Genomic DNA, 12158 nt, shown 5'->3' with positions numbered 1-12158 from the left:
GGACTGAGCTGCACACTGTCATTGTCACTTGCTTGCTCGCATAGGAACCAGCCCCATCAGGGAACAGAGGCTTGTTTACAAGTTCAGCCTCTACGTTTCTTGTGATAAAAAAAGTTCTCGCTGGTTCTGCAAGCTTCCTTGGCTCACTGCTGGCCTCCCATCCGGCTGGCCGCTTCGCCCGGGGGGCTGTGGCAGTATCGGGGGGTTTTGCTTCCACGTATCTCACGCCAAAACTTTTCCAACCCGTTGCTGATGCGGAGGGGTGGCTGTGAGGGCAGGGAGCGGGAGGGAGCTCGGGAATCTGTCAAACGCTTGCAGGAGGCCCTTAGTAAGCCACCTCCAGGGGTTTCTGCGAGGCTGCAGGCCTCCCCCCACCCAGCAGCCCCCAGGCCAGGGCCCGGCGCAGCGCCGGTGGCACCTGAGGCAGGAGGGTTTGTGCCCGGTGCCTGCGTGGACGCCGCCCGGGGCATGGCCGGGGACGCCCGGGGCACCTCCCGGGGAGCGACGGCCCTGGCACGGGCGGCGGGCTGGGAGCTGCCGGGACCCCCCTCCGGGATCCCTCGCCCCGGGTCCCTCCCGGGCCCGGCAGCTGCAGCCGCGCGGCAGCAGCGCCCTCTCCCGAGCGGCGCGGCCGGAGCCCGGGACGGGCCGGCACCGGGCGGGCCGGGGCAGGTCTGCGGGCTCGGCTCGCTGCGCCTGCGGCCGCCGCAGCCCGGCCTCGGCTCCGCTGCCCCGACCCGCCCGGGCCGACCCCGGCCCCGCAGCGCACCGGGCCCGGGAACGCTCAGCCCGGACGCACATGCTCGGGGGGAGCGGAGCCGGCGTCGTGGGCCAGCCCCGCCGGGCCGGGCATGGGGACCCTCGTCTCGCTGCGGTGGCAGCGCCGTTAAACCGGCCAGACGCGGGTGGGCGGAGGGGCAGCCCCCGGCGCCCCCTGCAGCGGGCGGGTGGCGCGGTGGCTCCGTGCGGCACCGGGGGGCATCGCGCTGCGCGGCGGCGGCGGCTCCGGCTGCATAAATCCTCCTTGTAGCATCAATATAAACACGAATTAGATGCGTTTCTAGTGTCCGAATGGGGTAAAACCATCGACGGTATCTTTGAACCCTGGTCCGGTGCAAAGCGATTTCCCTTGGTTACAGTTATTATATCGCATAGCATACATGCAGCCTTGCCCCCCATCTTAGCCTCTGGCCCCAGCCCGGTACCCATGCCCACCTTGTGCCCCGGGGTCAGCTCAGCACGGCTGGGTCACACAGGGACCCCGAAGGAGCCCTGAGCTTCCCCGAAGTAGCTGAGCGATGACAGCATCCCTGGATGGAGGAGCTTTCCTGCTGCTAGAGGCACCTGGAACGACCCCTCTGACAATTGTTTGAGGGGAGTGACATGCTGGGCATTTCTCCTGTGGCAGAACTAGCGATGGCAAGCAGCTGGGGCCAGAGGCTAGCTGTGCTGCACCAGGGTATTTAATGGTCCTCTGTGCATCCAAGGGGAGATGCTGGCTTGCCACGACCTCGCTGCTGAATCATTAACTTCCATCCACTGAGTCATTCTGCAGCCCTGTCACACACGGAGCTGAGATCAGCGAGGCTGAGGTGGGCAGTGGCTCCAGGCCGATACAGTGGGGTTAGAAAACTGTAGGGTAGCAGATGGAAGTTGTGTCTGCAGAACCGGTGAGCACCCACCTGGACTAAGCCGAGACAGAAGGGTTTTGACAAGGAGCCAAGACCTGCACCAGGAGCTGGGGCTGGTCCCTCTGTATTAACCCTCTGGGAGGTGACTGGTTATGCTGGTAAAAAAGTGAGGACTGAGAATTAACTTCAAGAGATGGTGAGATGTGTTAATGTAAAGTCTAACTAAAATGTCACTGGGGACAGGTAGCATCTCTGTTCCTGCCCAGCCTTGCTGAGGCAAGGTTAATCGACACTCAGCTTTTTCCAAAGTGTATTACCAAAGATGCTAGGAAAAAAGTTTGTCTGTTTTTTATCATGCTGTGACACCTGGCAGTTGCTGTGAGGATGGAGCCCCACTGCACTGAAAACTTTGCAGAGACAAGTGTTGTACCGTTAGTTTTGTTTGGATTTAAGCCTTCTCCTCCGGTGTTTGCCAACCGCAACACAGCAGTGCAACTCCAAGGCAGGAGAGGTCAAAGGGAAACAGACTAGAGGCTTTACTGGATAAGCCAATTTAAGATGCAGGCGAGGAAATGAAACAATGTGAAAAATTAATCACTTCTTCCAGAAAACACCTGCCTTTTGTTCTTACAGTCTAGATATGCCTACTGCTGGGGAAGGGAGGGGAGGACGGTGGGCTTCAAAATGTGGTTAGGCTGGCAGCATGTTAATGCAGTTATTTTTGCTCTCTGGGTTTGGTGTGAACCCCCCTGTGATGACGGCACAGAGCACTGCTGGCGTTTTCTAAGCTCTGTTGCTAACATGAGCAGACCAATGGCCAAAAGCATCGGTGTTGTGGATGCTGGGTCCTGTGAAAATCCAGCCCTTCTGGGAGCTCAGCTCGGCACCTGTGAAAATCAGCTTCTCCCTACACAGAGCTCTCCTCCTGTGGGATGTAGGGTTGCAGGCTGGGTTGCACTGCATGGCCGGGAAACCAAGGCAGCTGCCTTGCACTAAAATGCTCATGGTTTTGTTCCCTGCTAATTGCAGACCCACAAGGAGACACCCAGCACAGCAAGCTCAGTGCCTTTTTATTTGTGCACATTGTCGTTCAGCAGTATTGAAAGTTATACATGCAGTAGTGGTTATGAGTTTGCGCAGTCTGATTTACAATATCGCCCACAGGAAACAGCTAATAACCATCACAAGGGCACTAATAGACTTTCGCACAACAGGTTGGTGGTTGCTCCTGTTTACCCCTTGGCTCTTTTGTTATGCCTCAGCCCACACCTGGTTTCAAACAAATGCCTTTCTTAGGTGTGGGCCTTGGAAAACTGGCACAAGCTGTTGGAGGAAGGAGAACACATGGCAGTTCCCTGGGACAGCTCACTGGGAAGCTCAGGCTGAGATGAGTTTTCAATGATTTTTCTTTCGTGTGTTCAGTTTTCCTAAAATTCTCCTTGTTTAGGAGCATTGTTGTTTCCACATCAGGCATGGAGCAGCTGGCAAAGAGTGCCATGGTGGAAAAATGCCTCCTGAAGAACTCAGCAGTTCATGGCTGTGCTGGGCATCAGGGAAGGAGGTGCTGAAAACTCAGGTGAGGGTGGATTTGTTCCTGGGGGCTGTATTAGTTGCAGCCAGTCTATTACTGTGGGCAAGAGGGAGCAGGGCTCAAAGGCAAGGACACTGATGAGGTACAGAGGGGTGGTTCATACTGTGAGAAGCTGGAGGACATTCAGCCCCATGTAGTGAGAGAGGAAGAAATGAATGATGCCCAGGGCTGATGCTGCAATGAGAATCCAGAGAATTCCAGTGCCAAAGTATATTGCGGGGAGCCTGGTGGGAGAGAGGGAGCCTGCTGAGACTGAGCATTGCTGCTCTTGCCTGGGAGTGGTCCCTCCCTCTCTGCAGAGGACAGGTGGGAAGGCAGCCCCTGGCTGTCCCCTGCCCACTGCGTGGGGTCCTGTGCCCTGCTCCTGCTTCGAGGGAGCACACACACACCCGCAAGGGCTGCAGGCAGCTCCAGCCTTGCCCCACGTCTTAGTCTCTGGCCCCAGCCCGGTACCCATGCCCACGTTATGTGTCGGGGCCAGCTCAGCAAGGCTGAGTCACACAGAGACCCCAAAGCAGCCAGGAGTCCTGAGCTTCCCCGAAACACATTATGTTCCCAAATGCAAACCCCCAGGGGTTACCCCATACTCCAGGCTGGCAGAGGTGTTTACCTCTTTGAGGATGATGTCCTGTATCCTATAAAGTAGCAGTAGCGGGCATAGAGATAGAGCAGACCCAAGCCTGCAGCCACACCTGCAGATGAGAGAGATCACGGTGACCATCTCCAAAGGCTTTTTACTGCTACCTGGAATCAAGCAGGCAGCCCAAAGTGAAGGAACAGAGGCTTTGTGTCCTCTGGCTCTACCCTTCCATCAGAGGCAGAGTTACTGCCAGATTTGTTGTTCAGAAGGTGAGCAAGACCCGAGGACTGAGCCAGCACTCAGGGGAACAGATCCAGTGACAAACCAGGTAACAGTCTATTCTCACCTTGATGGAAGAAGAGGCCAGCCTGCCACAGAAGTGCCAGGAAAATGGGAAAATACTCAGAGGAGTTCACCCTGGCAGGAAAGAGGAATGTCATAAACAAGGGAAAGGAGGAAGATCCTTCTTTTTTGCTTCCCCTGGCAGTTGCCAGAGGCTGGAGGCTTTCACTTCTTAGAGATGATGTCACCATAAAAAGATGTCACCAAAAAACTTTCCTTGCAGTTCCCATCCCAGCTTTATTCACAGGAATTAAAGAGTGCAAGAAACTGGGTCTCCAAGGCACCAGAAATTAAATAAAAGATGTCCAGGTCAGACCATGCACAGAAAGACCCCATGAACGAGCCTCACTGCCCCTTCCCAAGTGCTACAGCTTAAACCCTGCTGTACAAGCCCCAAAGCCTCAGGGAAGGTCTGCCCCAGGGATGCGCTGAGGATGAAGTGCATCTTAAGCAGATAAGGCCAGAACAGCTTGGGCTTTGTGCAGGAGCAGGAGGGATTACTTAGCTGTTTGGATTGTTTGTACACCATGCCCTGTCCCCCCAGGGACAAAGTAGTAGGACTAAGAGATGCTGGATGAGGCTGAGGCTGGGCTGGGCTGGCAAAGGAGCAGGGAAGGGGATGGCTGAGGGGATCCTGCTCCTGCTGCCCGGCTGCTTTTTATTCAGTGCTCAGCTACACCAAAAGTGGAAGCCTCCTCCCTCTCTGCCTCCCTCCCCACTGCAGCCCTAGCACAGAAGTCACAGCAGAGGTGCTGGATTGTGGCTATCCCGGCCCGGCCCCAGGTGAGAACTCTCTGGGATCTTGCCCTTCTCCATTGAGCTGGGTTCTGAGCAGGGCTGAAACCGTTGCAGATTATCTTAAAGTTTTACTGAATCTTTCTATATTTCTGTTTATTTGTGAAAGTTAGCTATAGGAACATCTTGATTTTAAGGAGTTAACCTCCATGTTAGCATTACGTTAGCACTTATTAAGCAATGACATATGGGTTGCTGTGCTGCTTGTTATCCAAGACTGTGTTACTTGAAGTCCCTATCCTATAGACCATAATAACCTTAGTGCTTACTCTCTAGACCATAACCAGAGCAACCTAGGTTCTGTTGTGTATAGGATGAGTTATTGGACAGCTTGGCAAGGCCAATATCTAGCTGTCCAACTTGGCAACAAAACTTACTTTGAAGGTGTCCCGAAGTGAACTACCTTCATTATAACACTAACAAACACACCCAGAGGTCAAGCAGACCCTTGTGAAGGTGAAGATCCTTCCCCTGCACAAGCATAGCAACAGAAGAGGCTGACACAGCAGATATTATAATTATATGCAAATTACTAACCAATCATTGTAACTGGGAGTGTACAACCTTGTAATTTTTGTGTATAAATATAACAGTGAAATCTGCATAGGTGTACTTGATTTGTGGAGTTGCCACCGAGTACCCAGCGCTGCAGTGGTGTTAAAGTACCCAGTTAGTACCCCAGTGCCTGAGGTGGTGTTAAAGAGGTTTTATTCCTGATTTTGGTGACAAAGCTGCCTGAGGCTTTGACACCACTTGGCTGAAGCCAGCTGAAGTTTCAATCACCAACAACTGTCTTTAGCAGCCCTGCACTCTACAGCAGAGATTCCCGTCTGAGTTCTATCAGCAGCTGGCTGCTGTGTTTAGGACTCATGAGCCAACCAGCCCTGATGCCAACTCTTAAGCCCATTAACTTAACCCCGAAGAAGGCGAGTAGCTGAATTACAGTCCTGAGAAACGAATCGCAAAGCAGGGATGGGGCAGTGCCATTAGACAAGAGATCTGGCATGCATCTTATAAGAGGAGCTTCTTACTGTGCTCGAAAGATCCTCTCAAATTCAGGGGGGCCTGAGCTCTTTGGAGGAGAAATGCCAAATGCCCTCCTAGCATAGATGACCTGGAGGAAGAAGTAGGCTGCGGCAAAAGAGAGAAAAGGAACAGTGGTCAGTCCTCTTGATACAAGAATTATTTACTTTAAAAAAGAAAAAAAGAGGGGAGGGGAAAGGGAAGATATATAAATATCTATAGTGAAAAACAAGAAAGAATTTGAAAATCAGAGGATTTTCCTTACAAAAAAAGAGTTAATCCTTACAAACAGTTAACAAAACTGATCATGGAGAAGGAGTAGATACCACAAATATGTCAAGCTGGGACACAAGATAAACTCAAGGAGGACCAAACGGTTAATGAGACCAAACAGAAAATTACTGGAACTGTGTGTGAACTACCCTAATTAGCATACTAAGAGATCCACCCCTGAGCAAAGAAAGCCCCCTCCCCACAGAACATGGGTGGTGAAAACCAAGAATGCTGTATCTTCAAAAGGAGCTGAGGCTTGTAAGAACCAATGAGAATTAACCACAACTAAATATAAACAATTGCTCAAAAGTTTTAGTATGTGTTGAGAGGTGTGCTAGCTGTGTGGGTTTACAACCTAGCACCCATCTCTGCGCAGACATGCAATGAACATACACTTCAGCTCCGAGTGTGGTTCTGCTCTTGCACACCAGGTGAAGATGTGCGAAGAATCCAGATTTGGGATAACACTCTGGCTGGGCACGGTGGGGTCAGGAGACTGCCAGAGGTAGGGGCAAAAGTTCTGTTGTCTCCTCCCAACCTTTCACGCCCGCATAGCAGAGAAAGCTGGATGAAAATCCCAGATAGTTTCAGGCAAGGAGAAGGAATGACCCAGTGCAACAGCAAAGCGAGGAGGATGCAGTAACATGCCACTAGTGGATACCTGCTTTCTCTCTTATGTGATTAACAGATCATCTCTTACCCATAGAAGTTGTTACACAGTTCAGATGCACTTTGCTACTGCCAATTTCAAGGACTTTTTCAATCTCTAATTCTTTCCCCTTCTAAATCCTGATAGCTGAATAGGGAGGGAACTGATGCCACTGATAAGCCACCCAGATGCTGAATTAAATTGTCACGCAGTGTGGAACCAAGGCTGGGAGACCCATCGCAGCCCATTCTTCCACCTTTCCACACTGCAGTGAAGGGCTTCCCAGGCACTCATTTTGTTGAGTACTTTTCAAAACCCAGACAAGATACCAGTCTACTGTCCGAATAGCAGGCAAGTGCCAGTGCAACAGTAGAAATTAAATGTGGAAGTGAAAGGAAATCAGTGGAGGTACCTACAATAGACTTCCCAGCAAGCATTTGGGCATGTGCATCCAATGGTCCCTACCTTGCTCCAGGACTCCCAGGACTGTCACAGCAGCCAGCAGATGAATCTGATCCAACATATTGACTGTTCCAGACCCTAGAAAATCTGATTTCTTGATCAGAAGCTCCTCTACCCCGGTTTAGTCCTTGCTGATGTGGCAGTCAGTGGTGGTAGCTGGTAGCATAGGTTTGCTGTAATGAAACAGAGAAGATTTGTATGTGGTGCTTAAACCCAGGAGTCTGGTTTGCCTGTTACCATATGCATTATGCAGATGTGAATCAGCAGAGAGAAGCTTAATGGAATATTTCTGTTCCCACCCTCCCTTTTCCAGGAATGAGTTATGAGGAAGCGGAAAAGCCAGCAGAGAGCAAACATGAGAGATAAGAGAGGGGAACTGGCAGCTGAACTGGGGGGGGAGAAATCTCAACAGCCCAGCAATGTGCTCGCCCTGGGGTATCTGGCTTAAAACCGCTCCTAAGAAAGGCCAAGGCACATCCCTCTGGCTGATGTTGCATGAGAAACTGCAGCCCCATTGGGGCTGTTCTGCACCACTTGAGCATCAGGACAGGCGGCTTTTCATGGTACATATCACTGCATGCATAGACTCTGCAAAGCACGTGTTGGGCACAGAGAATGACACTGAGACAGCATTGAATAAAGCCCATGAGTGAAAAACCCACTGCAACGATAAGACAGGATGTGATAAAGTATAAAAGGTATAGATCTGTCTTGCACAGTGATGCTTCATTTGGGCGTAGGTCCTGCAGAATGACTGTCAGACACTGCAAGCATTTCAGAGCCAGCCTTGTACTGGAAAGCCTGGGAGCTGTGCACTTAAGGTTTCTGATCATTCCTCAGCCAAATTAACTTTCATCGTAAACACAGAGAGAGTTCTGTGCGGGCAAAACCCTGCAGAATTCATCAGGATATAGGAAAAGGAAAATGATGTTTTCACACATCAGGAGAGACCCCACTCAGCTAATTCCTGTCTAACAGCACAAAGCTGGCACGGCTGTGAGCTGCTGAGACTGCTGGCTTTGTTTCCTTCCTCTCCTTTGTTTGAAGAATTTTGCCTTCCATTCAGGGAAAAAGGAAAGTGGGTTAAGACAAAGTGGTCGTTAAACATGACTATTATAGAAAATAAGATCAGATTAAAGCAATTTACAGAAATTACATTGTATGTTGATTCCTTGATAGACTTTCTAAGAAGCAATAAACTGGTTCCAGTTTTCTGCCTCTCTGTAAGGGATAAAGGCACCTGAAGAGGCTATTACAATGTCCCAGCTTAGTATTTCTCCAAATACCAGACACCATCGCTTCTCAACCAACAGCTCTAAGATTAATTCCTTCATCTCTGAAATTATCCTTTTTCAGTGCAGCAACTGTTTAGAAAAACAAGGAACATTGTGTTTTCATTTTCTCCCATTTAGTTGTCAAAGAAATTAAGGACTTTCCTGTGTCAGCTCAAAAAGGGCAGAGGTCTCGCAATGCTTAATGATGTTTGATTTCCTTCTGCTCCTGTCTGATTACAGCCTGCTAGCAAAAGAAAATATAAAGCAATACAATCAAACAAAAAAGATCCAAACTTACACCCCCATGAGATGACAGTGCAGCATAACCTGTATCAAGTGTCAAATATGTGTAAGGAAACCTGGGCCAGGAGGAGCTGTAAAGGCCTTCCCCAGAGCACTCCTGCTCCCCAGGTCATCATTAGATGCAAAATACTTCCAGTATCATCTAGCGTAGTCTAAATATAATAAAGACTAGTAGAAACATGAATGAATAAACAAGCACAGATGTCTCTCCCCTCCTCCTCCCTCCCCCATAAGCACAATTTTTCAAGCTGTCTTTACCTCCTAAAGGGCACAACATTTTTCTTGTCCCTGTTTGTCACCATCAGAACTCTCCCTATTTTCCATTCTCACTCAGTGTTTGCAAGACACAGACACAGGTACCCTCCTCCCAGTACTAAATGCCCTTCGATGATGGGACTGTCACTGGAGGACAGCCTCAGCACCCTGCAGACCACAGTGACCACCGGCATCCCTGCGTAGGGGATGCCACAGCAGGCTCCAGCCAGCATACATGGTCCCCCTCGTCCCTCCACAGCCTCCACCACCTCCCTGCTGTTTGCATCCAGCCTAACAACTACAGCCACGGCAGCCACGAGGTGACTCAGATCACACCGTTGATCAGGCAGAAAACTTCCCGGTCCACAAGCAAAGGGAGACCCGCTTGCAGGCAGCTTGGTGAGCCCAGCTGGCTACATGGCCACCGCATCCCTGGGCTCTGCGGGAGGAGAGGGGCAGGAGGACAGCCAGGGTAGGGAGGTGGGGACAAGGAGTCACCACTGTCATCATCCACCTGCAATGACACTGGAATAAGCACATTTCAAAACCTCACCCTCCAAGGCTGACATGGCTTCATTTCCTCCTAAGCAAAGCCAAGTCCTGTAGTACCAGGCGCACCTCAGGATGCATTTGCTGAGCAGCAGCTAAAGAAAAGCTGTCCCCCTCTGCCACTCCCTGGTGGTTACTCTGCTCTCCAGGTTACACCATGTGAATGTGGCCCTGCATCACCAGGCAGCTGGATTTGGCATGGTCCATATTCTTCGCACCTCCCACTGAGTCATTGCTAGAGGTGTTTCTCTGTGCCCATGGTTGCTTCTGCTACCTCTTTCTGCAGCCATTAATCCTTTCTTCCTCCTGATTACCACCGTAGGGCCACACTGTGAGCTGGACTGCAACACCAATTGAGATTAAAATAATCTTGGGAAGAAATACAAGGAACACAAGAGGCTTGGAGGAATTTTAAGCATCCACAGAGTTTGCACTACCTATTAATCCCCAGGAGCAGTGGGGCAAGGAGAAGCCAGCAGCACTGAGTCCAGCACCATTTACATGCAATAACATCCCCCTAGAAATGTATTTCATGGGAGTACCATGGGCTAAGAGCTTTCTGTTAGTGGAATGGGGAACATTTTGCAGCAACTTACCCTTCAGCTGTGAAGCATGCAGGTTCCTCGTCCTTCCAATCGTATTGTAAAAATATGGAAGTAGTTTCTAATGTAGTTGGCAGTTGTGTTTCCTCTCTTTCTGCATTCTTTTGCAGCCACTGAGCACACTCAAACCCGTGGCTGTGGAACAGCTTGAGAGAACACTTAGTGTCACTCTAACAGCCACATAGAAAAAAAGACAGGGGTTTTCCTTCAAAAGAATTAAAAGCTACACAGAAAAAAAGAGTTTTTCTAGTTCAAGAGAATGAAAGAGAGCTCAGCCCCAAGCACCTCAGTCTGTTCAACTAGCAGCTCCCTCAGGCTGGGATGGTGGGGCTGGTGACACGCCTTCCTCACCTCCCATGCTTGCAGAGGCTTCTCTTAAACCAACATGTGTTGAGATTTTCCTGGAATTCTTGGATTTTGCAGCTTGAAGTGGGAGGACAGGCTAAAAATATGGTAAGAAAAGGCCGGTTGAGCATTTCATCCCTTACAAAGATGCAGTTGGCCCCATGGGGCCATTCCAAGGAAAGGGGACAGCTGTGGTCTATTTCTGCTCTGCGGTTCCCACCAAGGCCCAGTAAGGCAAAAGCTGACTCAGATCTCCTAAGAATTTTGAAATGTGTCCTGGGTTCTGCATTTTGCAATAACCATAAAAACTTTGCATGACAGGAATTACCATGTCTTCCTAAAATGTGAATGTATACAGAGGCTTCTCCTTTCTGAAAGTGAAATAGCAGGTGGTTGGTTTCGGCAGCAACATCCAGGCTGGCACCGTGTGAAGCATCCCTCAGAGTACAAATTCAGTATATATTGGAGATGTGTGTTAGCCTGTTAATCTAGGCAGATTTCAGACTGATTTACAAATCCTGAGATTTCTATATTGGTGGCATATCAAAGAGGTCACATAAATGCTCTCAAATCATTAGTAACAGCAAAATTTCTAAGGGCCAAACAAATCCCTGGGCTGCTTTGGCCCTCTGCTTGAATGACGCTGCATGGAGCAGGACTGTGGCCAAGCGCTCCTATTGACAGTGTTTCTCATCTCAGTAAAGGTGAAGAGCTTCGTTTTGAAGATAAAATGGGGAAAACATTCAAAGCCATTTTCTAAAAACCAAGATGGAAAGCTGAGTCTTTGAGAAACTACATAAATGAGTATATATACTAATTTGGTTAGTTAGGGATAATTTGGAGAATTTTTTTTAAAGATTTCTTCTGAAGGAGTTTGGTGAGCTTTATCTGTACGCATATTAAATCTGACTAGAGGGCACATGAGTATAAAAGCAATGCCAATATCCTCCCCTTAGCCCATCATCAAAAGGCACTGATACATGCAAATGAATAATACCCTTTCTTTTATGGTCAACATCTGTTAAAAATATTAAAACAGGCAAATTAAAGCCCTTCCTTGTCCTGCCTTGTCTTGTGTTATTGTCACATGAGGAAACTCCTTTCCATGTATTTTGCCAATTTTCCTACTACTTTTTCAGCAGAATGTCAGAAATAGCAAATAAACAAGAAGAACAAAGCCAGAAAGGCAGATGCATCTCTGGTTAGCTCGAAGAAGAACGAATCTCTGGAGCAGTAAGTGCATATGGCAGGGAGGGGGAGGATTTCCCTTTGCAGAGGGACAAACAAGCCTTTCAAACATCTGTGGCAGTTCTTATGTTAACAGACAGTTAGTATTATCCTATAATGATGTGGGGAAAAAAATTGCAAGGCTACAGGGCACATCAAAATACATCAAAGGCTGAAGAGTGGTCATGGAGTGCAGCTTCCCTTTTCCTAAATTATAGGGGCGAAGAAATACAGCCATGTAGCTCTTCCATCTTGTT

General features: G+C 49.5%; 1 protein-coding gene across 1 annotated transcript; it reads right to left on the bottom strand.

Annotated features, from left to right (window-relative positions):
* Positions 1-2724: 2724 nt before the first annotated feature.
* Positions 2725-7738, bottom strand: LOC308068223 (leukotriene C4 synthase-like). Its single transcript, XM_080398456.1, has 5 exons — positions 7350-7738; positions 5971-6070; positions 4149-4219; positions 3833-3914; positions 2725-3446 (listed from the first exon to the last, which is right to left on the bottom strand). The coding sequence occupies exons 1-5, from the start codon at positions 7405-7407 to the stop codon at positions 3320-3322; spliced, it is 438 nt and encodes a 145-aa protein (XP_080254582.1). The 5' UTR covers positions 7408-7738; the 3' UTR covers positions 2725-3319.
* Between the last annotated feature and the right edge of the window lie 4420 nt (positions 7739-12158).

The sequence above is a fragment of the Falco punctatus genome (genome assembly GCF_963210335.1).
Source record: "Falco punctatus genome assembly, chromosome: 8".
Taxonomy (NCBI): Eukaryota; Metazoa; Chordata; class Aves; order Falconiformes; family Falconidae; genus Falco; species Falco punctatus.
The sequence above is the reverse complement of the archived record's forward strand: the minus strand, read 5'-3'. Positions and strand labels throughout refer to the sequence as shown.

Excerpts from the sequence above, each read along its gene's own strand:
- LOC308068223 (XM_080398456.1), bottom strand. The coding sequence starts at position 7,407 with ATGTTGGATCAGATTCATCTGCTGGCTGCTGTGACAGTCCTGGGAGTC. Across the intron at positions 6,071-7,349 it reads CCTGGGAGTCCTGGAGCAAG|CCTACTTCTTCCTCCAGGTC; the intron begins GTAGGGACCATT and ends CTTTTGCCGCAG. Across the intron at positions 3,447-3,832 it reads AGGACATCATCCTCAAAGAG|GCTCCCCGCAATATACTTTG; the intron begins GTAAACACCTCT and ends CTCTCCCACCAG.